General features: G+C 48.9%; 1 protein-coding gene across 2 annotated transcripts; it reads left to right on the forward strand.

Moving 5' to 3' along the window:
• On the forward strand, positions 1-22,701 carry Rab43 (RAB43, member RAS oncogene family). Of its 2 annotated transcripts, none has more exons than XM_021164034.2 (3): positions 1-398; positions 16,875-17,058; positions 18,853-22,701. In XM_021164034.2, exons 1-3 carry the CDS (start codon positions 201-203, stop codon positions 19,101-19,103), a joined length of 633 nt encoding a protein of 210 aa, XP_021019693.1. In that variant the 5' UTR covers positions 1-200; the 3' UTR covers positions 19,104-22,701. The 2 variants fall into 2 exon arrangements, with proteins under 2 accessions (XP_021019693.1, XP_029334273.1); XM_029478413.2 differs by lacking the exon at positions 1-398 and adding an exon at positions 989-2,031.
• The last annotated feature ends 4,593 nt before the right edge of the window (positions 22,702-27,294 follow it).

The raw sequence follows: 27,294 nt of genomic DNA on the forward strand, positions 1-27,294 counted from the left end.
CCCGGGCGGAGCCGAGTCCTCGGGGCTCCGGAGCGGGGCGGGGCGGGGCGGGGCCGTCGATCGGTCCGCAGCGCAGCTCGTTCAGGTGCCGCCGCCACTCCACGTAGCCCGGCGGCGGGCCGGCTAGGGCACACGGACCTCGGCCCGCGGCTGTCGTTAGCCCAAGCCGGGCCCTTGCGTCCCAGGACTCCCGCGGAGCCATGGCGGGCCCTGGCCCGGGAGATCAGGACGAACACTACGATTTCCTGTTCAAGCTGGTGTTAGTGGGCGACGCGAGCGTGGGCAAGACGTGCGTGGTGCAGCGCTTCAAGACCGGCGCCTTCTCGGCGCGTCAGGGCAGCACCATCGGTGTCGACTTCACCATGAAGACGCTGGAGATCCAGGGCAAGCGGGTCAAGGTGGGAGGCGGCGCGGCCCGCTGCTTTGCTCCCGGCGGGCGGTTCGCGGCCAGTCCTTCGGCTTCCCCTTCTTTCAGAACGGGCTTGGGCCTTGATGTCCGCGCTGGGTTCAGGTCCGAAAGCACCGCCTTGGGCTCTGGGAGTGGTGACAGTGGGCGGCCAGAGCGTGGAGGAGGAAGCCTGCACCCCACTCCCGCCCCCCGTCTCGCAGCCTGGGGACTCCTTCGAAACAACTTGCGGTGGAAGGCAACCTGCGGGCCGTTCCGTGAGCGCCACGCATGCCGGGACAGACCCTTCCCTGCGCGGCCCTCTGGGGAGCACTCAGCCAAATAACGACATCCCCGTGACCGGGAGGGACCAGGAAGTAGTGGCTGCTAGGACCGGAGGTCCAAAAGTTTTTGTCAGAATTTCCTCCCTGGCCACGCCTCCCCGCGGTCTCTTTTACGGACCTGGTGGTGGAACTCGACTCCACCAGGGCCAGCGCGGGGTTGGGGTGGGGGTGGGGGGCCTCCCCGACTAAGGGTTGATAGAAACCGAAAACTTCATCACAGATACCGGAAGGTGGGGGAGAGAACCAAACTTTGGCAATGACCCCAGCAGAAACAGCAGGATGTGGTTGTCACAATGTCCTGGCAATGATTTGATAAATAATATTTGTGATGAATGAAATCAAGTTTCTTAACCTAGGTGTCTGTCCTCCCTAAAAAAAAGGTAGCATCCTGGACAGGACACAGCACTGTTCTTGTGCACAGAGGCTCTTAGTAACTTTCCTCATTTCCACCCTGCAGAAATCCTTTGCCGTTTTTCACGGTTTCTGGTTCACAAGGATCTTCAAGACAGCTTTGAAGAGAACTGGGTGGGGGCTGTCTTGTGTTTTCAGATGTGAAGCCCGAGGATGGGAGTCTTTTGACCCTGTTGCTGGTGTGGCTCACTGCTCATTTGGGTGGCTGTAAGCCTGTTCTCTGTTGCCCTTGGCTAGGATACTTAGTTCTTTGTTTCTATAAAGTTGGGATAATTTCTGGGTGTTGCCTCTCTCCTGTCCCATAGTGTAGGAAAAAAAAAAAAAAAAGCAAGTCAACAATCATTGTTTTTATGACCACTGTGCCTCTAGAGATTTGCTTGCAACGTTTTAAACGGTCTTTTGGGTGTCTTGGTTTCAGTGTATTTTGGTTTCCTTGAGGTGGAAAAGGTCCAAGAGCAGGCAGGCAGGTTTAGCTGTTCTGGACCATTCCTTTGGAGCAGGTGGCCAGGGAAGGGCTGCCATGGGTGGAGTATGTCTGTGGTCAAGTTGGTGCCTTCCGATAATGCCAGTAGTCAGCATTCAAAGCGCAGTGTGAAAACAGAAACATAAGGACTATGAGTCCCTTTTGAAAAACTGTTGGCCTGTGCCCAGCATCCCTGTGCTGGATCCCTGTGCTGACTGGTCAGGGACGGTGCAGTATTCCTGTTTACCTGTAGAGATAACCTGTCACCTAGTGCAGCCCTGGATGGACTGTGCACTTGAACTTAGGTTATGCAATACACTACATACACTACAGTGCAGCTAGTTAGTTCCCTTCCTGATGGTCACTGCAGCTTTTCCTCTCAGGAGGCAGCCTCGAGGGCCTGGGAGCAGCAGAGCTGCGTCTGTGTGGTAATACCTCAAAGCTCTGTTGCTTGTCCTTTCTCTAAGCAGTTGTGAGTCAGCTGTTTAATGGTGTGTTCTACGGGCTGGAGGCCATTGTTAGTGGTGCTGAGGGTTGAACTTAGGGCTCTTTGCATAAGCTCCACAGGAACCCTGTCTCCCACCTGATCTGGGCCTTGGAAGGGTCTGTGCTAGCTCTGCTGTTGGAAGTTCCCAGGAGTGAGTTGGGAAGGCTCTGCTTCCCCATCGGTCAGAGCAAAACCACCTTATTCAGTTCTGTGTTCCAGTTGTCAGAGCAGAACTATCTTATGTACTTCTGGGTTTCAGTTGTCAGAGAAAAACTATCTTATTCACTTCTGTGTTTCAATCTTACTTGTTTGTATAGAGAGTTCTGCTATAGTGGAAAGCTGAGAATAACAAATTTAGTCAAGTTCTTTTTTTTCCTATAGTTACTTCCCATTACAACTATTGTGCTATATTCTACTTGAAGAGATGGGCCTGTATATCTCCTCAACCCTATTTTCTAACCTGTATAGCTCCCTTCTTTAAATAGTCCAGGATTGGATGGCCTTTGCATCTATTTCCTCTTGTCATAGATCCCTATGTCCCTTAGATCCTTGTGTGGCTATTTTATTATTCGGGTTCTAGCGTGAATACTGCTTTCCCAGAGTCCTCCCCTGACCTCCCAGGTCTTTTTTTCCCTTTTGTCTGTGTGTTTATAGGACTTACCTGGACTTGAAATGACCTGGATTATTTGTCTCTTCCTGTTGGAGATAAGCCCCTTAAAGACACAGATCCCTTTGGCCAGCATCAGACACATATGTTCACTATATGCTTGCTTACTGGTTAATATTTATAGAGGAGACGCTGAAGCCAAGGAAAGTGAAGTAACTGGTTCACCTGAGGTCTCCTGTAAGTCAGGGGCAAAATCAGGATCTGAACTCTGGATTTGGCTGCCTTCTGGGTACAGTGCTTACTTTCTGATTCCCTCTGTGCCGGGAAAGGTCGTTCCAAAGTTCTGAAGGCTGATGAACCCAATCAAACTATTGTCTCACTGAGAGCTGAGCATGCACTTGGGCTGGCTTGTTTTGTTTTCTCTCTCTCTCTTTCTCTCTCTGTCTCTGTCTCTGTCTCTGTCTGTCTGAGTGTCTGTCTCTCTCCCTAGGGCTGGCCTCAAACTCACAATGTAGCCGAGGACGCTCTTGAACTTGTGATCCTGATCCCTTTGCCTCTACTTCCCACATGCTGGGGCTTCAGACATCTATCACTACAACCAATTTTTATACCTAGGAATCTTATAAATATTTTCAATAAGAGCTGGCACCAGAATATTTCAGGGTGTTTATCAGCTAATAGGAACATTGAGATAGGGCCATTCAGGCTGGTCAGATGACTCAGCAAGTAAAAGCCCTGGCTGCCTGAACCCAGGGTCTAAGGTGAGAACAGACTCCTGAAAGTTGACCACTGACCTCCACATATGTGCCATGGCATGTGTGCACCAGGGTGTGAGCATGCACTAGTGACACACATCATATATAGACACACATCACATACAGGCACAGGATATATTTTTAAAAACATAGCCCACTCAGTTCTCAGAAGCTGCTGTGGAAGTTCACAGGCCTTTTTAAATGGTCATTTGAGGTGGCTGCAGCATTTGTTTTAGGTCTGAGGACTGGACATAGCACATGGATCTGAATGCTGTTCATCTCTCTGGTTGGAGAGTCTGAAGGCGTGGGTCTCCTTTCTGTCTCTGCTGTTGGAGTCTTTTCTGGTAGCCTCAGGCCTCTTCCTCTCTGAAATGGGACTAGTGACCACTCACCTACTTGTGAAGGGTGTTGAAAAACTGTGAACACGTTTAAAAACATTTAAATTTTTCCTGGCTTTTTAAATGTATTATTACGATTATTATTGTGTGTATGTGTGTACATGCACACACGTGCATGCACTTGTGTGTCAGCAGGCTTGTGGGGGTAACAGGACAATCTTCTTTCCTTCCACAGTGTGGGTCCTTTGGCTGGAACTCAAGTTGCCAGGCTTCGTAGCAAGCCCCTTTATTCCCTGAGCCATCTTGCTGCTCCTTCCTAGATTTTTTCTTTTTAAATAGATGATCTAATCATATAGTTCAGATTACAGAAATTCAAAGACTTAATAAGAGACACACAGGGAAGTTGTCCTTACTCCTTTATTCCTCCCAAGCTACCCCAAGCCCAAGAAGCAAAAACCAATTAGTACTGCCCACTTTTTTTTAATCCCCCAAGTATATTGTAAGTAAAGCCAAAATTTATGATGCAAACAAATAAGAGGGCTTGCTTATCGTTGCTTCTGTCTTCTCTCTGGATGAGTAGGGATAGCCAGCTTGCTTCTCCTCCTCACCATTCCCCAGGTACTGCCCCCCAGGAAAGCTCAGCTGTAAGCCTGGAGTGCCTTCCTGCTGCTGCTCACTTCCTCTCTGTGGGCACAAAGGCCTGTTATATAAAGTTGCCTGTGCAGATCACTAGGCACTCAGGCCCGGGTATAAGGAGCCTGGTTAGGATTTCATCCCTTTACATGGCTCCCTCAGGCCGCCTGGCCACTTGGTGGAGATACCGGCGCACTTAGGACCAGGGCTTCCAGCTCATTGTCCTTGACTCAGGCTGTTCTCCGCCTCTAGAGTGTTCTTTGTTTTCATGGCTCCTCCTGTTACTTCCCAAGTAGGGATAGGGAAGGTTTAAAAGGAAAAAGGAAACGTGTGTGTGTCTGTGTCTGTCTGTCTGTCTGTCTGTGTATCAGTGTTGCTGATGGAACCCAGCGTCCCCATGCACTCTAGACAAGTGCGCCCCACTGAGATACACTCCCAACCCAGAAGTTTTTGTTTGCCTTCCCAGTTTTTCCAGTCTAGGATCTGGTTTTGTGTCTGCATTTCCTATTCAGATAAAATCAATTTGACTTTTTCGGTTCTGCTCAGAAATAGCAGAAGGACTGTTAGATAAGAGACGTTCTAGGTCACAGTGATTTTATGAAGAAATCTGTTCTTGATACCAATGGCCACCATCCTCACTGTAAACTAAACCTTGCCTCCTGAGGGTTCTTACTGTCCTCACGCAGCGCTTGTGTGTGTGTGAGAGAGAGAGGGGGGCGGGGAGGGGAGAGAGAGAGAGGAAGAAGAGAAGAGAGGAGGATGAGAGAGAATGGGCAGGCTGTAGAAGCAAGCACATATTATCTTGGGCATATGATGACTCCTCTTCTAACTCACCATTCTCTAAGTTCCCCTCACAGACTTCACCCTAGTGGATTGTCAGCGCAATGGGAAGTGATGCTATGTACATGTCTAAGAGAGGAAGTATCTCACAGAATCAGGAAGGGTGGCCTCTCAGCTTGTTACTGACCTGCCTCCCTCTGGTCCCTCTGGTCTCTTTCCCTCCCCCCACTTTTATTATTATTATTATTATTATTTTGATAAAAGTTTTACTCTGTAGCCTAGAGTGACCTTGAACTTGTGAGCCTCTGCTTTCACCTCCCAAGTGCTGGTATTTTGGGTGTCAGCTGCCACATCTGGCTCCTGTGAGGTTTCTTTGTGCACTTGGGCATGAGACATGTTTAAAGGTCAGTAGCAGGAGGGGCAGCACTTGTGTGTGTGCACCTTATCCTGTCATGAAGTGCTCCATCTGATCGTTGCTCTACTCGTGTGTGTGTGTGTGTGTGTGTGTGTGTGTCTGTCTGTCTGTCTGTCTCCACTGTACAAGGGAAGGAGAGCTAGTCCGGATGCAGATGTCTAGAATGGGAGCCTAGCCTTTTGGCTCCTAGTCGGGAGCTTTTCTGTCCTTGTACTGTTAGACCCTCCATCACTGGCAGCAAACGCATAAGAGCAACAAGTGAGGGAGGTGGGAGCAGTGTAAAATCTGGTCAAAGGGCCAGTGAGGTGGCTCAGTGGGTAAAGGGGCTTGCTGCTAAGCCTGACAACCTGAGTTCAATTCCTGGGACCCACACGATAGGAGAGAATCAACTCCCAAACATTGTCCTCTGACCTCCACATGACTGTGGCACACACGTGCATCCCTCTCCCAAATAAATGTTATTTAAAAATTAAAAAAATAGAAATAAAATCTGGTTATCATAGATCACTTGCGTTGTACATTTTGATAAGCAGTATTGTTTCAACATTGTAACACCAGGTGCTTATTATAAACAAATGCTGTTCAGTTGAATTGGGCAGTGTTGAAAATGGTCACTGTGGGTAAGAGAAAACTTGCCTTGGAGACTAAAATGTTTGAATACAAAATGCTTTATTCACATTGCAATAGAAAACCAACCAAATCCTGCTAGATAAGGAACCTGTAGCTGGCTGTAAGTTCACGAGGAAGGACCTTTTGTCGTTAATAGCTTTGTAAATCCCGTTTAATATCTTCTTTGTTGTCATTGGATGAGACGGGGTCTTGTTATGTAACCCTGGCTGGCCTGTACTTGCTGGACAGCTAAGGGTAGCTTCGTCTTTGGGACAGCCCTCCTGTCTTAAGAGAGGAGGGATTAGGAGCTTGCCCACACTCTGCCTCTTCTACCCTTCATTATATCACTTTGTTTCAGAGCCCTCCTCTTCCTGGCTGGAAAAAGGGGAAGCCAGTTCTCAGTGTGCTGTTTGACATTTGGTACTGGAGACTGAACCCAGGATCCTGCAGTGCTAGGCAGGATAGTGTTCCTCCTGTCTCAGCCTTCCTATGCTGATGTGAGCCACCTTGTTGGCCTCAGGCTTCATGTGAACCAGAGTTGACTACAGACACAATGGAAGCCCTAGTGGCCTGCTCCCTGTCTGTATCACCAGATCCACCCCTGAAGACCTGCCAAAAGAGGAAAATACAGGGTTTCAAAAAAGACTCTGGATGTAGAGTGTTGTGGCTGATTGAACATTCAGAACTACCGTTCAAGGAGCCCTCTCTGAAAGGAACAGCACCCATCAAAACACTTAAGTTCTAAGCTGTGATGTCAAAAATTCAGTCAGGTGGCTAACCTTTAGTCACACCTGTATGTTTTTGCTCTCTCTGTCTCTGTGTCTCTGTCTGTCTATCTGTCTCTTTCTCTCTCTCTCTCTCTCTCTCTCTCTCTCTCTCTCTCTCTCTCTGTGTATTTATTCATTCATTCATTCATGTATTTATTTGAAGACAGGGTCTTATTATGTAGCCCTGGTTGGCCTGGCACTGGCAGTATAAGAGATCAGCCTGCTTCTGCCTAAAGAATGCTAGGATTAAAGGCTTGTATCACCATGCCCAGCTTGATTTTGAGATAGGATCTATGTTACTAGCTTGGCCTGGTACTCCTGGGCTCAAGGGATTGTTCTGCTTCAGCCCCTAAGTAGCTAGGATTAAAGGCATGGGTCACTGTAGCTGGTTTAACATTCTGTATTTGGGATGGCATCGCTGATCATGAACACACGTAAAAACCTAAGAACTGATGCTCATCAGGTCTGATTTCACAAGCCTGTAATTTCAGCTACTCATAAGCTTCGGGCAAGAGGGTTGTATGTTCAAAGCCTGTCTCAAAAAGCAACCAATGGGAGTCTGTGAGATGACTCAGTGGTTAGAGGTGCTTGCTACCATGCCTAATGACCTGAGCTTGACCCACATGGTGGGAGGAAAGAACTCACCCCCAAAGTTCTCCCCTAACTTTCCTGCACACAAAAATAAATAAAATGTAATAAAAAATAAAACAAGAAACTAAACAACCCACCAAGAAACTAAACAACCCACCAAACAAATACAGCCAGTTCCGGGGTTATAGCTCATTGCTAGAGTCTTTACCGCCCAGTAAACCTGCCCTGTGTGCCATTCCCTACACTGTAAAAAGTAAAAAATAGCCAGGTGGTTCACTTTAGGTTAGAGGGCACACCCAGACCTTGAAGACAATTCTGACATGTAGTGGGCCATGACAGGCATTTACTAAATGTGTCTCATCTCTTTTCTTTCTCCTTTATTTTTATTTATTTATTTTTTGAGATAGGGTTTCTTTTCTATGTTACAATGGCTGTCTTGGAATTTGCTGTGTAGACCAGGCTGGCCTTGAACTCACAGAGACCCACCTGCCTCTGTCTATTCAGTTCTAGGATGAAAGGTATACTCCACCATACTTGGCTCTTTTTACATTTAAAAATATTTATCTTGTTTTATGTGTAAATGTTGACCCTCATGTATGTGTGTCATATGTACGTCTGTGTCTGCAGAAACCAGAAGCAGGTGTGATATTCCTGAAACTGGAGTTACAGACAATTAGGAGCAGCCTTGTGTGTGGTGGCAATTGAACCTGGTCCTCTGAAAGAGCAGCCAGTGCTCTTAACACTGGGCCACTCTGGCCCATTTTGATTTTTTTTTCCAAGACAGGGTTTCTCTGTATAACCCTGGCTGTCCTGGAACTCACTCTGTCCACCAGGCTGGCCTCGAACTCAGAAATCTGCCTGCCTCTGCCTCCCAAGTGCTGGGATTAAAGGCATGCACCACCACTGCCCAGCCCATTTTGATTTTTGAAGTGGCAGCTTTTTAAGGGGACTAAGTAAATCTTGACTTGAGAGACCTACCAGTTTTGACTCCAGCCCACAGGCATGGGTTAGCTTTTTATCACTGTAACAGAATACCTAAAAACCAATCAATCAGAGGAAGAATGGCTTACTTTAGGTGATACTTTCAGAGGCTCTTAGGTGATTTCCTTGGCTGCTTTGTGCTGGTAACCCAAATGCATCATGGGAGCATGTATCTAAGGAAGGCGAGAGAGAGAGAGAGAGAGAGAGAGAGAGACAGAGACAGAGACAGAGACAGAGACAGAGAGATCTCAAGTTCATGTCCTCAGCGTTGGAGAGATGGCTCATTAAGAGCACTGGCTGCTCTCCCAGAGGACTTGGGTTCAATTCCCAGCAACCACATGGAAGCTCACTACTATAAGTCCTCTTCCATGGGATCTGATATACTCATATATACGTGCAGGCAAAAGACCAGTGTGTGGGTGTGTGGGTGTGTGTGTGTGTGTGATGTGTCCAGTGATCCAACTTCCTTCTACCAAGTTCCACTTTCACTTTCTAAAATTCTTTTGCCTACCATTAGTGCCACAAGCCAGTCACCAGCCAATTAACACATGGGCCTTGGGGATACCTAATACTCAGACTGTAACAGCATAAGGGAGGGCAGACCCTGGGGGGCAGCTTGCTGTCTATGAGGCTGCTAAACTGACTCCTGAAAGAATGCTTGTCATTGCATGTTAGCTAACTGCTTGATTGCCATTGGTATGGCCGAGGGGGTGTAGAAACTGGGTGAGATTTTGGTGCTGAGGATACAAGGCCTAACATAAGCTCTTCTGCCAGCTCCCAAATTACTTTTTTTGAAAACTAAACTCTGCAGTGCTGGGAATTGAGTGTAGGGCCCATGCTACAGAACACAAGAAGTCTACCACTGACCTGAATTTCCAGCACAGTAGGTTTTAAAGTTAGAAACACTCTTTGTATAGTTTCAATGAGAAACGGATTCCCTCCTCACTTAGGGATACTAATTTCATGACCCCACCCCACTCCCCACTCCCCCGCCATTAGTTACAGTGGTCAGAATAAATATCAGTTTGGTAACTATGACTTGTTAATATCTGCTCTGTTTTTAGTTGAAATATGTAGAAAAAAAATTGGAGGAAGTACCTGAAAATTTCTGTGAAATACATAGAAGAAATCACACAGAAAAATAATTTTATTCCTGAAGTGCCAGGGTAAACTCCTAACTCTGTAGTTCCGACTGCTTCCTGGCAATGCTGAGAGCCATGGCCTTTGGGGTAGCTTGCTTATTAGAGTCTGTGCTTAGCCTGTTCATGGCCCAAGGTTTCACTCCAAGCTCTGAAGGGAAAGAAACCTTTCCAAGGTTTCAGGCTGTTGATGGGGCAGTAGGTGGTTGACGTAAGAAGAGCTCTGGGGAAGCTGCGCGGGACCTAGCTGGTGTTCTGTGGATTCTTGTGCTTGTTGACTAGAGGCTTGGACTGCAGCTCTGAATTGACTGGCTCATGGTTTGGTCCTGGTTCCATTAGTACCTACCTGCCTTCTCTCAGTCAGTGGTCCAAGTCCCGAAGAGGGCAACTCTCTTGGGAGTGCTGGTTCCGTGATGCTCAGCTGAACTGGGCCAGGCACCTGGGAGGGATGCTGTGTTCCAGTTCTCCCCTTGGTGCTGTGACCCCATAGCTGGTTGTAGGTGGTTGGTCCAAGTTTCCAGGAAGGGAAGAAGGGGTGTTGAGAGCAGTCAGCCCATTCTGAGCAACTGAGGCAGGACTTGTTTGCCAAAGGTACAGCAGAGATGGTCTCTTTCCTTCAGGCCCCATCTCAGACAGCACCTGGTACTTAATTCTGTCACTGTAGTGTCTAGAATGCTGAGCCAGACAGTGGACACACTTGGTGCCAACAGGGCCATAGCAGGACAGAGTGTTGATAGTGAAGATAGCTACTATAGTGCAGGGCCCTGTGGTGGCTATAGCTGCTGCGGACACATGGGGATGTATGTCGCGAGCTTGGACAAGCCCAGAGGAAGCAGCAGTCCTCCTTGTCCAGGGCTATGGAGACAGGAGAGTTGAGGGAGGCATTGGAAAATGGAGGAGTATTCATTCCTAAAGAGGGGGGACAAAGGGGGTTCAGATGCCATGGCTGTATGCATGCCAGACCATAGAAACATGCCGAAAGGCGTGGATACAGCTTGAGGGTAGGGAGAGATGAGGCCATGGATTGCTCCAGGCCAGCGTGATCCTGCAGGCATCGTGTCCACTGTTTTCTGAGGGCAGCAGGAAACAAAGTGGTCAGCTTTTTCTGGGAGGCCTGGAAGACAGCCGGGCACTGCGTTCTGAGGTTGATATGGAGGAGAGCCGAAGGACCCAAGGCCAAGCTAAGATCCCAAGCTGGTGTCACTTTCTTAGTACCAGAGTGGCAGGGCACAGGGAGGGTGGCGAAGAGGTGGGAAGAGTTGAGCCTGTGATGTGGTGCATTGGACTGAGGGTGTCAGGAAAAATAAGAAGGCCCAGGAGACAGAGGATGCAGCTTGGGGTAGAGCAACTTGTTTAGTGTGCACATAGTCCCATCTTACTTCACACCCACCATTTAAAACAAACAAACAAACAAACATCACCTTACCTGGTAATAGAGAGAGCTTGAGTTTAGAGACTTACCTGTGGAGACCCTGAGGGCCAATGAGGGCAGAACTCATGGCTTTCACTTTAAAAATGCCATTCTTGCCACAGCAAGCTCTTCTGATAGGCACAGTCTCACGAGGAACTGACAGCCCCTTCTATTGGGTGTCGTCCTGGTTCGGTGGTGCCCATCTGAACTGGGCCAGGTGCCCAAGGATCCTGTGTTCCAGGTTCTTGGTGCTATGGCCCCATGGCTAGTGGTGGGTGGGTGGTCGGAGCTTCCAGGAAGGGAAGAAGGCAGGGACTTGTTCGCCTCACAGACATTCAGGCAAGGGTTTGATGCTTGTGGGAGATGTAACTCACTGAAGAGATTTACTGAAAAAACTTTCCTTGCCTTGCACACAGTGAGGGGCTAGGGCTGCAGACTGGGAATACAACTCCTGTGACACTGAAGATGGAAGGAGTAATCTTGTGGCTGGACATGCTGCAATGCAGGAAGCCATGGTTCTGTCCCCTGCACCGAATAATTAGGAATGATGGCACATGCCTGTAATCCTGAGACTGAGAGAAAATGGAGACAGAAGGCTCAGAAGTTCAAGGTTACTTTTGGCTACATAGAGGGTTTGAGGCCAGTCTGGAAAAAACAACCCAAGAAACAAAAAAGATTGATCCTACAGTGACAATGATAGGTGACAGATCGGAAATGCTGACAGCTCTAGGCCCTCTGCTGAGTTCTGCTTGTCTGGATGCAAGGCATTATGGGCCTGATCTCTTATTGTGGCTGTGAGATGAGCTGACACTGCCCAGAGTGTGATAAGGAAACCTGGGGAAGGCTGGCATAGCTGCCCTTTGTCACATGCTTCCTGGCATTGCCCCGAACTCCCATGTAGGAGCCACATCGCTGCAAGGGACTGAAGTCTTCCTGATGTTGTGCCTTGATAAACCACGTTGAGGGCCTGGGAGGAATTCTGGGTACACATGATGTCCATATCTCTCTGATACTGGCTCCTCTCAACCCCTGCTTGTCTGCCTCACCGATGTCCTCAGGTCAATGAGTTCTTACTTTTTTTTTCTGCCCTTGTTCTTTGTCAGATCAAGACTTTCCTCTGGGCACTGGGTTAGAGTTAAGTACTGTTAAATACAGCCAGTGAACTATCGTGATAATGATTGATACCCTTTTATAATGTTTATTTTTCCTTTAAATAAGTTTAGATTTGGGGGCTGTCTTAGTTAGCGGTTCTATTGCTGTGAAGAGACATTGTGACCACAACAACTCTTACAAAAGATAACATTTAATCGGAGCTGGCTTACAGCTTCAAAGGTTTAGTCTATTACTGTCATGGCGGGAAACATGGCAGCATACAGGTCAACATGGTGATGGAGAAGGAGCCGAGGGTTCTACATTTTAATCCACAGGCAGTAGAAAGAGACTGTGTTCCACACTGGGTGTAGCTTGAACATAGGAGACCTCAAATCCCAGCCCTACAGTGACATACTTCCCCCAACAAGACCACACATACTCCAACAAGGCCCTAGCTCCTAGTAGTGCCACTCCCTATAGGCCAGGCATTCAAACACATGAGCATATGGAGGCCAAACCTATTCGAAGCACTACAGGGGCCAACATGATTTGATAGCTATTAAACTTTGCCTGGTACCCTGTCTGCCTAAGTGGAGGATTATCAGTCATGTAGCTGGCTCTGATTGGCCTCATGGATTTCTTGAGGAAGCCATACAGCAGCCAAAGCTGTTGACTGCTCTAGCAGACTTCCTACTCCAAGGCCATCACCCCCGTCTTGACTGCTTCAAACAGCTTGCACTAGACTTTTGCCACCACAAGCGTGGTGAACTCTAGCAGCCATTTCCACACAGGACAGACAGAAGGGGGAACATGCCACTGGCAGCTCCGCAGAAGACCTGTGATTGAGGCACACATGGCCCTTGATTTGTTTGAAGGACCACACCAACACGGCGATGGTGCAGATATCCTTGGCACAGTGTCTTTCTGGGTATATAAGAAGTCAGTTCAGTTCACTTTACACTCAGCTGCAGGACACTCTCTTGTACTGAACCCTGGGGTTGCAGCATTAGCTCAAATGTAAGGCTTCTCCTGATGGCGCTTTTCTTACTGTCTTTTGGTCCTTATCATTAGTAAAGTAGAATGAGATGGTGACATGAAGAGGTGAGGGTGGAATCCAAAGCTATGGTAGCAGTGACAGCAGGAGCAGTAAGAGGGTGGCTGAAGGGTTGCTGAGAACACCAGGTTAGAAATGTGGGAATGGAGATGTCGAAGAGAGATAGAAGGCTTTGAAGAACCAACCAGGGATGAGAAACTGCTAGCTTCAGTTGCTTGAAGATTTCTGAGGAGCTGCCAGGTCTTAAGGGGCCAGGGGTCCTAGACACATTAGGCCCGAGAGCTGTGACACCCACCACTGTAGGAGCTAACGCTCCAGATATTGAATTTCATTAAGGAGTGTGAAGCAAGCTGTGGGAGATGAGGGTTACAGTGGCTTCTAATTAAAACCCAGAGCAGTGAACCTCTAGCCTCAGGACCTGGAGACGTAAGCCTTTGGCTACTGAAGCTGGAGCAACAGGTCCCTGACTTGCTGTGAGGCTGCCATGCCAGCCCCAGGGGAACTCCCATCACCTACTCACCTCTTTTTCCAAAGCAGGATGCCAAACAGCAGGCTGAACTTGCCCACCTGCTGCACTTCCCTTGGAATGATTCTTGCCTTTTGACAGTTAGTATAACACAATGGGGCTTTTGCAGCATTGGAGAACCTGCAGTTAAGCTCCTCCCTAGAGGACAGCACAGCAGAGGAGGCTGGTTGGAGGAGGAGCCTTCAGACACTACCTCCTGGTTTGACTCACGTCCCAAGACATCATAAAAAATAGCTCAGGAACTCGTATTTGGGTCAGCCTGACCATCTCAATTTTTGCCCTGAGAACTAACTTTTCCAAGGTTCTCTTCTCTGGAACTTTCCACTGTCTACTTACTCAGGACAGGCTCCCTTCCCATTGGGAGGGACAGGACAGGGCACAGGTCTTGGAACTGAACTTTCAGGGATGTTTTTAACCTAATAAACAGGGTTGATTTACTGCAGCCATGTGACTTACCCAGTGGGACTGTGAGCCATGAATCCCTGGAAAGCAGCTTGCAGCCCCTGCTTCTCTCTCTCTCTCTCTCTCTGTGTGTGTGTGTGTGTGTTGCTGTGGCTGATGTTCCTTGCCTAGCTCCTAAAGTCATCTTGATGGATACTTGGTAAATAGATGTGTTCTATGGCATGAGTTGTTAGAGAGACAGGAACAGGAGTTACTTCTGCTTAGGGCTGGGGCGTGAGCGTCAGGGAGAGCTGCCCCAAGGTGATGGAGGATGGGTAGAAGAGTCTAATACTGAGGTAGGACTAGGTGATACAGATGCATTGCTTCATCAGGGGCTCATGGAGACTTGTGGGCCAGCATTGGCTGAGAGTCATTAAGTGTGGGACTTAAGAGAAATTAGGAGCCCCATCCCCACTGAGGATGGTGATTCCCAGTCTTTCCATTACAGGGCCAAAGAAGGGCCTGAGACTCACCCGCCCAACCTTGCTTAGTGGCAGCAGAGAGGCAATTATTTATTTATTTATTTATTTATTTATTTATTTATTTATTTATTTTTAAGTAAGCATGTGTATTCTGGGAGTCCGTTTTTGACCTCACTGGGACTCAGAAATGCTCTGGCCCACAGTTGCTCATGGACACAACTCTAGATATCAGAAATCAGAATTTCTCCTAAAGGTCAGGTACAGGCTGAGAAAGATTGAGACACAGGGTATGGCAGGTAAGAGGGTGCAGCACCAAGCCCTGCCAGGCTTCCATGTAGTGGTAGGGACTGGGGTGGTGTCAGGCTGGTAGGTATTCTTGGCAGCTTGAGGCTGATCTTGGCAGTAAAAAAGGCTCTCAGCTTTCATAACACTCAAATTGATCCGCAGTTAGCTGTCAGAAACTGGGGCTTTGAGTCTGATTACAGGCCAGGCTCCTGGGATAGATACGGCACCTGGTCCTCCAATTTTTATTGGTATTGGACACCTTCTCATTCTAGGCACTGTGCTAGGGCCTGAGAATAGAAAACCAGATAGACATAGGCCTGGTTTTATGGGGCTCACATGAAGGGGGTGGGGCAGTTATAATGTGTGTGTCTATGTGTGTGTATGTCTGGTGTCTGTGTATCTGTGAGTCTATGTGTTTGTGTCTGTACGTGTGTCTGTATATCTGTGAGTCTATGTGTGTGTGTCTGTGTGTGTCTATGTATCTGTGAGTCTGAGTGTCTGTGTATCTGTGTGTGTTTGTGTCTGTGTGTGTGTCTCTGTGTGTGTGTGTGTATCTGTGAGTCTGTGTGTGTCTATGTATCTGTGTGTCTGTGTGTTTGTATCTGTGTGTCTGTGAGTCTGTGTTACGTCAGACTGTAAAGTGTAGCAAAGGGTGTTTACTTGGGGTCTGAGTTGGAACTATAGCTCGGTGATAGAATGATTGCCTGCGTGTGTGTGATCCAGAGTTGCCAACACTGTCCAAAAAGAAAGAAAAAGAAATTGGGCTGAGGGAGTAGATGGGGCTACTCTGTGGAGGTGTTGACTGAGCGTTCATTAGAATGAAAAAGGAAGTGACCATCCAGGACAAAAGCCTTGCTGCCGTGACCCAGGAAGAAGGATAGGTTTAGCTATTTTGCTTTTGTTTCCTGTTCATCCTCCCCCCCCCACCTCCCCACCCCCATCAGTTTGGCTATGGTCCACTACAGTTCATTATGTTTCTTCTGCTTGGGATTTGTCGGTCTCCTTGGATTTTAAAAGTGGCTATCTCTTATCAACTATGGAGACTTCTTGGCCATTTGTTCTTTAGCTAACCCTGGCAGAGATCATCACATGCACACTGCCTCCCCATTGCCTAGTCCAGCAGGGTGCCTACCATAGGGCATTAACATTTGTTAAATGAAGAAGTAAATGGCAGAGAAAGGCCCTTTACCCTGTGCTTTGGCCAAGGTGGATCAGCAGGCACACTGCCCAGTCCAGCTTCCTCACCACCAGCTGTGGACTCATCAGGCCCAAAGCTATCCGACCAGGACCCAGTGAGCTTGCAGGAGAAAAGACCCAAATGCATAGCCTCAGCGCAGCCTTGGAGCCAACTCCTTACCTCCAGACTCTGGTGGTCAGCATCTGCAGCTGAAATCAGGGTTAAGGGGAGAGCCAGTCCATGGAGGACGCAATGCAGAATTGCCTCTTGTCGTGAGGAGTTGTGAGGCAGGCTGGTTCCTCCCTGTCCCCATCCCCCATCCCATGCTATTTCTTTCTTCATACTGGATCTCTGAGTCTCTCTGTCTCTCTGTCTCTCTCTCTCGGGTACCCTCCTATTGCTTCCTGTCTATTCCCTTTGTGGCAGGGTCTCTCCCTGAACCTGGGGCTTAAGTTTTCTTCACTAGGCTAGAAGCCAGCAAGCTTCAGTGATCCTGTCTCTGCCCCATTAGAGCTGAGGTTCCAGCTGTGTGGGAGGCCTGGTTTGTAGGTGAGAGCTAGGACCCAAGCTCTGGTCCTTGGGATCACACAGCAACCACTCTGAACCTCCAAGCCATCTCTCCACTGTGGGTCTTTCTAAGGCTGACAGAGGACTGTTGCTCTGAGCCACCTTTAGGCTAGCGGACACACTGTTCTGGGCATGGGTCTGTGGGGCTGCCCTTCCTGTCCCTTTGACATGTGTCGTTGGGTCAACCCCTTCAGTTACAGATTTGGGACACAGCTGGCCAGGAGCGGTTCCGGACCATCACCCAGAGCTACTACCGAAGTGCCAATGGGGCTATCCTCGCGTACGACATCAGCAAGAGGAGCACCTTCTTGTCAGTGCCTCACTGGATCGAGGATGTGAGGAAGTACGCGGGTTCCAACATCGTGCAGCTGCTGATTGGTGAGCTAGGGATGGAGGCTGGAGGGGCCTGGAGCAAGCCTTATCTCTGCCTTTCCGTTTTTTCTTTCCTAAGCCTGCCTAGAGAGGGGCTGAGCTGGGACAGGACAGGAGCTGGAAGCTGCACTAGGAGCTTGCAGATACTCATTCCCCTTGTCAATTTCAAAGTTAGACTCACGGTTGAGGCTGGAAGGCATGAAGGGTGCTGGGGTTGGCTGTGCAGTCTCTGTGTGCACCAGATCATCTAGCTGTAAGGCGTGGTGTGTCCGCAGACAGCGCAACTTCTCAGGCTCAGAGGAGGCGATGTGGCCGGCTTGCTGCTCAGAGGTTGAGCATTTGCTAGTATGCAAGAGGTTATAGGTTTCGTCCCCAGCGCTGCAGAGGGGAAGAAGCAGTAAAAAGAAAACAAGATGAGACTCCATAGAGTAAGAACTCTATTCATTTATTTATTTGCATTTTAAAACTACATTTTGTGTGTAGTCTGAGCATGCAGGGATGCACCGCAATGCAGGCGTAGAAGTCAGTGAACAACTTCTAGAGTCGTTTCTCCCTATTTACTAAGTGGGTCCTGCGAACTGAAACCAGATCGCTTGACTTGGCAACAGTGCCTGTACCTGCTGAGCCATTTTGCTGGCCTAGAATGAGTTTTAAACATTAAAAAAAAAGAAAAAAAAAAAAAAGAAAAATCTATCTATCAGTCTATGTGCCTGTCTGCCTATTTGCCTACCTACCTACACCTGTCTGTCTGTCTGTCTGTCTGTCTGTCTGTCTGTCTATCAGTCATCTATCTGGTGTATGTATGGGCATACACACACCAAAGCACATGTGTGGAGGCCACAGGACAACTTACAGTCTATTTTCCAGCTTGTAGGTACTGGGGATTGGATCGGGTTACTTAGCTTAACAGCCAAGCACCTCAACCCACTGAACCATCTTGCCAGCTTAAAGTAAGAGCTTTAAAATACAGGCAGCCTGACTTGGTGGTTATACTTGCCTTAGCTCTCAAGAGGCTGAGAGGCAGGAGGATTGCTATAGTTAACAACCTCAAGTCTAGCCTAGGCAACCTAGTGAGAACTCTTAATTAATGAATCTGTCTATTTATTTATTTTAGGTTTTTTTTTCAAGACAAGGTTTCTCTGTGTAACCTTGGATGTCCTGGAAGTTGCTCAGTCCATCAGGTTGGCCTCAAACTCAAGAGATCCGCCTGCCTCTTTATTCCTCTTTGAGTGATGAGATTAAAGGTTCATGCCACCATGGCCCAGCTGCGAACTCTTGTTACAAATGGTTAAAAAAAATGTGGCGGGTGTGCTGGTGCTCGCCTTTAATCCTAGCATTCAGGAGGCAGAAGCAAGCAGGTTTCTCTGAGTTCAAGGCCAGACAGGTCTACAGAGGGTGTTCTAGTCAGCCACAGCTATACCTGTCTCCAAAAACTAGATTAAAAAAGATTAAAGTCATGGCTGGCGAGCTGGCTCAGTGGTTTTGAGCGCTCCCTCATGTCCTGAGTTTCCCCAGCAGCACCTACGTTTTGGCCCAGATCACCTATACTCCACTTCCAGGGCATATAATTCCTTCTCCTGGTCTTCGTGGCTGCCAGGCAAAACTCCCATGTGCAGAACATTTTTTCAAAAGGTTAAAATAAAAAGGACTATTTTAAGTCAGTCACCACACCTAGCAGTGCTACCCTGGAGCTGGGGGAGGGGTCATGCCTGGGGACTTTTAGTGTGGCTTTGCTGGGGAGGACTGTGCAGGTCTGGCACCTGTGGCTCCTACCATGTTTTCCTTGGACTTTCTCCACAGGGAACAAGTCAGACCTTGCCGATTTCCGGGAAGTCCCGTTGGCGGAGGCGCAGAGCCTGGCTGAGCACTATGACATCCTCTGTGCCATCGAGACCTCCGCAAAGGACTCCAGCAATGTGGAGGAGGCCTTCACCAGAGTGGCCACGGAGCTCATCATGAGGCACGGAGGTCCCATGTTCAGTGAGAAGAACACGGACCACATCCAGCTGGACAGCAAGGACATTGTGGAAAGCTGGGGCTGTGGGTGCTGACCTCCCCTCCTCCTCTGTCTCCAGCCTGTCAAGCCCCACCCTTCAGAGTCAGCCCTCCCGGGCACTGGCTTCTCTAGAGGGATTCTGCACCCCTGGCCTGGATGCTGCGTAGGAAGGGAGATGCTACGCAGGGTATCCTGTGTAGAAGGCTATCGGTCCAAGGCAGGATGTGGACCATCCCACCAGCCAGCACCTGCTCCCTCCATGTTCTTCACATTCCAGGACTAGCCTGAGCCTCCAGCATAGACTGCGGTGGGAAATGGGCTGGCTGTGCTGCCCAGCCACCTCGTGCTGGTGTTGACCTTCTCCTGCCTTGACTGCTGCAGACGTGCAGCGGGTTGCTGCTCTCCAGGGATGTGGCTGGTACCCCAGGTTCTTCCAGGTCATTCTCCTGCCTCTTACCAAAGTGTAAAAAGCACATCAATTAGATCCACAGACTGGTGCCGAGCCTTGTCCCGGGAAGGCCTGAGCCCATCAGGTGGGATCAGCATCTGTCCTCACTGCCAGCTTGGAGCTCCAAGCTCCCTGGGCCTGGCTCGTTGCCTTACCAAGACCTCTCAGATGTTTTCTTTTCCATGTAGCATCCCATTTTCACTGACCCAGTTGTAGAGTCATGGTCAGGGGCCAACTGGGAACTGTCTCTGGGCTTAAGGCCCAAAATGTTGCCAGTCAGGTTGCAAAAGCAGCTAATCTTTCAGTGTGGTTGAGGGGTGAGATAGGAAAGTGGAGGTTTAAGAAAAAAGGAGCAGCTTTCGAGAGGCAGCTCGTGGGTAGAACACATGCTTAGCACACGCCAGGCCCCAAGTTCAGTCCTCAGCACCAAAAACAACAGAACAGCAGCTTCTGGGGTGTCCCTGAGGTTGAGGGCCCTATGGAAGCCAGCCTTGACCCGTGTGGAGAAGCCATCCCTGCGACTGTCCAGAGCTTCTAGTTCCCTGTGGTCCTGGTCTGGCTTACAGTTTCAAAGCAAAAAAGACGAGTGCCCACTGGCCTGAGACCTGCCTGCCTTAACGGGTGCTTCCTGCTGGGGTCAGAAGGAGTTGTTCCCTGCATCTTCCTCCTGCTGACATCCTACCCTTGCCTCCCACCTCAAGCATTCTGATCTGTCAGCACCTTTCCTAGGGAGATCTAGCCACAGGGCGCTTTGCAACAGCCACATGGCAGCCCAGGGAGACAGAACTGTGGTGAACTAGATAAACAGGGCTAGACTCACTGGGGTCCCCTTCAGGTAGGAGGCAGCCTGTGCACTAGCTGAGCCTGGCACTAATGGCATGGAATCAGGGTCTGCTCTGAGTGCTCTCAGGTGGGGATCACTGTGGCTGGACTCGGTTAGAGCTGCATGGCTCTAAGGGCTGGGGACCATGAAGCCCGTAAGGCTTTCTTAACCCGTAAGTCATGATCCTTTTGGGGGCATGGCAGTGACCTTTTCACAGGGGTCACCTATCAGGAAACAGCTGACTGTCTTCCTTTCCTGGGCCCGATGCAGTTGAGAGGGTCCTGCTTGCTGGTTTCAGTTGGCTCAAACTCTTATCAGGGAGAGCTGGTTCCTTCCCTGACCCCGCCCCTGCAGAGCCTGACTCCACCCACGGGTGGGTACTACCCAATACTGAGCCTGCCCTTTGTACTACACATGGTCTTCAGAGCCATCTGGCATCTGTGATTCCATGAGTAGATCCTGTGGGGTTGACGTCTCCAGAGCCATTCAGGAAGGCAGCCTTTCATGGCCCTGCTGGGTGGTGGGGAGTTTGCCAGGTTTTTGGTTCAGGTGTTCAAATGGAAGTCCCATCTTTAGGATGTGTCTGTCTCTCTGAGTTTAGATACTGACCCTGCCATAGCTACCTACTACTACCCAGCAAGCCTTGCTCTTTAGTGATACCAGTGCTGAGCCCAGCAGGACATTAGGGTTCCAATGTACTTAGGGCTTAGATGAGGGAGGTCAGAGGCCTTTTGCCCTAAACAGAGCTCTACCCTTTCCTTCACAAGATGGCAACTGACTGGTGATGGGGCTCACTTGCCACCCTGGGCCATGAGCCTCCAAAGACTGGAAGCCATGAAGCCAATAAGGCGGTGTTTCTTAACCTGTGGGTCTCAACCTCTTTAGTGAGCTCAAAGGACTCTATCACAGTTTGCCTACCAGAAAACACAGATACATTACAATTCATAATTAGCAAAATTACAGCTCAGTAGGTACGGAAATAACTTTGTGGTTGGCGCTTACCACACCATGAGGGCTGTATTAAAGTGGTGGCATTAGGACAGTTGAGGACTGCCAGAAGGCCCTAACCTGGAGTGGAACAGAACTCAGTCAGCCCTGCTTGGCCAGGTAGCTTCTTCACTGGTGGCCCCTTGGCTCACCCAGCAACCAGGAAGATTATTTCTTTCTTCATTCACAGGAAGATAACCTCACTTCCCTTTCACAATCCCTGGGTGCCCTGTGCCCTTATGTAGGAGCAGTCCTGCCCTAAGAGTTTAGCACAAACACCAGTCTCCTTGAGCCCTGCACTCCCCCAACCCTGCCCTGTAACCACCCTACTGTCTCACTTTCCAGGTTCCAGTTTCACTGCCAGGTGCAGGTCTGGAAGGCCAGGCCCAGGGCCCTCAGCCAGTGGGGATAACCATGGTCTCCACAGCCTGCCCATCTCTCTGCTCACTGTCATGTCTGTGGCCAACATGACCCCTATCCCAGGTCTCTCAGCCAACCTGCCTTCTTACAGCACGGAATCCCACAAGTGACCCAAAGCACACATCTTTGAGGGGAGATGGGCCCTCCCCAGCCACAGGCCCTATCCCCAGCATCCTAGCAAGGATGAATTCTTCCCTTGACCCCCAATTCTGTGGCCTGAGAGGGCCCTGAGTCCTGGACTGAAGTTGGCTTCTATGGAGAAGCTGCAACCGTCCCTTCTAACAGTAGTGCCAAGGCTCAGGCCCTCTGCTGAGGCACCTGCCCCACCAAAGTGCTCAGAGCGACCTTTGGGCCTTTGTCAGAAGGTGCCCAGGGCTTGAGGACCAGAACACAAGCAATGCTCGTCTAGAAACAAAACCAGCTGCTTCCCTTCCCCTGGGCAGGCTTGGCTGCCTGCCAACAGCCGCCTAGGGCCTCTGGGGCAATAGAAGTTTAATCTCTTCCCTTGTTTGAAGAGTTACTGAACAGCAAGAACAGGTGGAGGCTGTTGCTGTTGGGGAGGAAGTACCCACAGAAGGGCTGGTAGGGCCAGGGTGGTAGCAGCAGGAGTGAGGTCCTGTCCACTAAAGGTACTAGGGGAGGGGCTTCATGTCTCTTTGGGTGGAAGTCTGTCCCCAAGGACACAGGCCCCAACTGGAGGGGATCTACCTGAAACCCCTGGTTCACACTGAATGGGTTACCCTGTCCCAGGATACTGCCAGCAGTGGGCCTCTAGCCAAACTCCCCCCTGCAGGGCTTGGGCAGGGGCAGACTTGCCAGCCCAAGGGTGCCAGGCACATTGGGGAGATTTTCCACATTACCTATTTATGAAGATGTAAGTCTTTCTATCAAATCTATTTTTGAAACATGAAAAGTTGCCTTCCTGGATATGTCAGAGCCAGTGTACAGTTCAACCATTAAACATTTCTGTATTCACTCTGTGCTCAAGCATGGTCTATCACCTCTGGGCATAGAGCCTGTCTAGTGACCTTACCTTGTGGAGTCTCTAGACTGATTTTCAGGATGGGTGGGTGGGTGTACCTTGCTGTCCAGCCTGGTCTGGAGAAAGGAGCCTAAGACCTTCCCTCTGGTTCTGGGCCCTCTGAAGTAGAAGCAGTCGGCCACATCTTTGCCAAGGGCAACAGTGACTTTGGGACTCTGTCCTGACCAACAGATGGGGTCATGCTGGGGAGGAGTCACACCCTGCCTTTCACTGAAGATGGAAGGTCTTGGGGTTAACATTCTTGCTGGAGGAAGACAGAAAGAAACAGCGCTGTGGTTCTTATTGGGCCCAGATTGCTTGCCTCTCTGTTCTGTAACGTGGCAGATGCTCAGGCGATGAGTATCAGAATCAGCTGCCGGACCCACACACCCATGAGCCTGTAGCTCACCAAGATGACCTGAAGTCATTTCTAGTCACCACGGGGGATTCTTTGCTGATAGAACTTTTGCATGTCTGGCTGTTAGCCTGTCTTCCAAGGACCAAGACGCTGAGAGGACCTGCTTGTCTTTCCAAACCCAGCTGTGGGATAGTCTATTTGATAGTGTGGCTTGGCGCAAGTTATTACTTTGCTCAAGGCTCCAGTTTCTACAAATGTAGGATCTGATTGGTCCAGTGGTATCCCTGGAAGCCCTAAGGAAACCTCACCAGGCAGAACATAGGACCCTGGAGGCCAAGAGTCCCTGGCTTTTTAGAAGGGACACATCTCAGCTCCCTGAGTAATACCTGCTTAGGGCAAGAAGTGACATAGCCCACTGTGCCCACTAGATGCCAAATCCAGACTTAGATCTGCCTGAGGTTGGCCACTTCAATACCTCAGTACCTCCACCACTTCAGTACCTTCCCCTAAGGGTTCAGGTGTAAATCTGTCTGTCCTCAGGATTCTCTGATGCCTCTGGCCACATCACAGGAATGCTAAAACTGTGGGGGCAAACTTGAGCAATAGCTGGTGCAGTCCTGGACTTAGGAGCGGGGAAACAGGTTGGAGCCCATAGGATGTTTTCTAAGCTCTGAGTTCTCTCCTAAGCGTGACTAGAGGGATGAATTCTGGGCCCAGAGTATGCACCTGCCAACCTCTGAGGGCCACCAAAGCTCCACTCAGAACCTGTCCTTTGCACACAGTGGCCTTGGCACAGTGGGTCCTGCTGGCCTTCTCTTAGCGTCTGAGAGCACGTTAGACATTTATAGATCTCACCATCAAGTGCTTTAGAGAAGTGGTCGACACAAGCTGCTGGGTCCGTTACCTCTGACATGGCTGCTGTCTGCAGCCACGTGGCTCTACCAGCTGCTGAACAGCTTACACTCTTGATGTAGAATGGGCTTCTCCAAGTCAGAAGCTCCTGTTCCAAGCCTGAGCTGAATCTCTGTGCCCAAGGCATAACCACTTGCCCTGGCACTGACCTTTCAGATGTTCCCACTAGCTTCAGGCTAGGAGTCCCAGGTCCCATGCTGCCCAGAGGTGTGGTCTCAGGAGGGTCCTGATGTGTAGCAAAGACTCAGCTTAAAGTCGTGCTTTGGACTCAGTCACTGGGTGGCCACACAGGCCCCTAATAGCTGTCTTCGGCTGTGACATAGGGCCTGGCAGGGTGCTCTGCCCTGCCTCCACTCCAGATGGATCTGTCTGGTTCCTGCCACACCCTGTCTGGTGCTCTCTGCACATGATATCCTTCTGTGACTGCTCTCACACAGGGTTTCCATAGTAGATTCAAAGAAGAATCTCTCTCTCTCTCTCTCTCTCTCTCTCTCTCTCTCTCTCTCTCTCTCTCTTGAGACAGGGTTTCTCTGTATAGCCCTGGCTATCCTGGAACTCACTCTGTAGACCAGGCTGGCCTCGAACTCAGAAATCCAGCTGCCTCTGCCTCCCAAGTGCTGGGATTAAAGGTGTGTGCCACCACTGCCCAGCTTTCTCTCTCTCTCTCTCTCTTGTTGAATATATTTTTTCATACAATATATTCTGATTACAGTTCCCCTCTCCCACCTCCTCCATGCCCTCCTCACTTCCCTACCCATCCAAATCCATACTCTTTCTCTCTCTTATTAGAATACAAATAGGAATTTAAATTAACAATAGTAACAACAATTATAAATAAAATCTAGAATAGGACAAGACAAACAGAAAAAAATGAAAAAGCGCAAGAAACATACAGATGCTGAGAGATACACAGGAAACCCAGAAAAACAAAACAGGAAACAATAATATATAAGCAAAAAAAAAAAAATCTGTAAGGTTAAAAAAGAAAGATGTCGCCGGGCGTGGTGGCGCACGCCTTTGATCCCAGCACTCGGGAGGCAGAGGCAGGCGGATTTCTGAGTTCGAGGCCAGCCTGGTCTACAAAGTGAGTGCCAGGACAGCCAGGGCTACACAGAGAAACCCTGTCTCGGAAAAACAAAAACAAAAACAAAAAAAAAAAAACAACAACAAAAAGAAAAGAAAGATGTCCAGACAAAGCATTGTGAAACAAAAATCCTCCCAAAATACTTTTGAGTTCGTGTTGTATTGGCCGTCTACTGCTGGGCCTGGGATGTGCCCTGAAGTGTGCTTTGTATACCCAGTGACACTCTGTTGGAAAACACTAGTTTTTCCTTTTTGAGTAGTTATCAGTTGGGGATGGCTTCTGAAGTAGGGATGGGGACTCATGTCCACCTGGGACCAATCTGGCTTAGACCTGTGCAGACCTTTAGAGTTTTCATATAATTCTTAGATTAAGAGGGATGTGAGGGCAGCAAGCAGAGCTGAACTCCGTAACAGCATGAAGTCCTCAGGACACATAACTCTCCAGGCTGTGCCACACCGAGGCTCACACATATGGCCGTGGTAACCTGTGGGCTGCATTCCATGGGTTGTAAAGCCATTTGTCGTTCCTCTCACATGACCCTTGACACCTCCTGATCTTCTGGCTCTTACATCCTTCCCACCCCTTCCTTTGCAGTGTTCCTGAGTCCTGGAAGGACTGGTGCTGACATCTCAGCTAGGAATGCTTAGTTTCAGCATTCAGACAGGCTATGAGTCTCCACATTGACTGTTATCCATTGTAAAAGGAAACTTCTCTGACCAATCCATTCACCCCAGGTTCTCCAGTCAGTCAGAATTTTATTTTTTACATTTCTGCGTTATTTATTGAATAGATGTTTCAATCCTAATGTTTTCTCTTCAGTAAGAGGAGGAGCTTAGAAATTATCCGAGTGTCCGGGGAGAGGCGTGCTGTAGAAACGACCTCCATGAAGTATTTCATCCAAACACTGGCATGTGTCACGCATGGAAGCACATGGCTGAATCTTTCACTCAGACATGAATGCTCATCATTAATAGATGAGTGTATAAAGCCATGTGGCAGGCATGGTGCAATGAAGCATTCCTTAGGAATAAAACTGAGGGGCTGGAGAGATGGCTCAGCGGTTAAGAGCACTGGCTGCTCTTCCAGAGGTTCTGAGTTCAATTCCCAGCAACCACATGGTTGTGGCTGTAATGGGATCTGATGCCCTCTTCTGGTATGCAGATTTATGTACAGATAGAGCACTCATACATAAAATAAATAGATCTTTAAAAAAGAATAAAACCGAAACAACTACAATATATTATAAAATTATATATTTGGAAGGATTACAGAGACAAAGTTTGGAGCTGAGAGAAAAGGATGGACCATCTAGAGACTGCCATATCCAGGGATCCATCCCATAATTAGCCTCCAAACAATGACAGCATTGCATACACTAGCAAGCGTTTGCTGCAAGGACCCTGATATAGCTGTCTCTTGTGAGACTAGGCCGGGGCCTAGCAAACACATAAGTGGATGCTCACAGTCAGCTATTGGATGGATCATAGGGCCCCCAATGGAGGAGCTAGAGAAATTACCCAAGGAGCTAAAGGGATCTGCAACCCTGTAGGTGCAACATTATGAACTAACCAGTACCCTGGAACTCTTGACTCTAGCTGCATATGTATCAAAAGATGGCCTAGTCGGCCATCACTGGAAAGAGAGGCCCATTGGACTTGGAAACTTTATATGCCCCAGTACAGGGGAACGCCAGGGCCAAAAAAATGGGAATGGGTGGGTAGGGAAGTGGGGGGGAGGGTGGGGGGGACTTTTGGGATAGCATTGGAAATGTAATTGAGGAAAATATGTAATAAAAAAAGAAAAAAAACAAACAAAAAACAAAAAAATGGAATGCAGCTTTAAAATAAATCAAAACTTTTGACCTTTCTTTCAAAAAAATAAAATTATATATTATAAAACATAATAACTGAGCAGAATGTGGTGGCACTCATCTCTAACTCCATCACTGAAGGAGCCAGGAAGATGAGAACAAAAACAATAGCCAAATACATGTGAACCATAAAGACACATTTCCACGTATACCACCAAGGAAAAGATTGCAATGTTATAAATCATAATTATATGCATTTTTGGGAGAGAGCTTGGCAGGGGATTCAGCCTGGATTAGTAACAAATAGTGTTTGGAGTGTGGAGTGGGGTAGTGTTTTCTCTATTTTCTGACCTATTGATTATGATAATAAGTACATATAAGTC

Source organism: Mus caroli, unplaced genomic scaffold (genome assembly GCF_978045245.1).
Source record: "Mus caroli unplaced genomic scaffold, Mus_caroli_1 scaffold_7, whole genome shotgun sequence".
Classification (NCBI taxonomy): domain Eukaryota; kingdom Metazoa; phylum Chordata; class Mammalia; order Rodentia; family Muridae; genus Mus; species Mus caroli.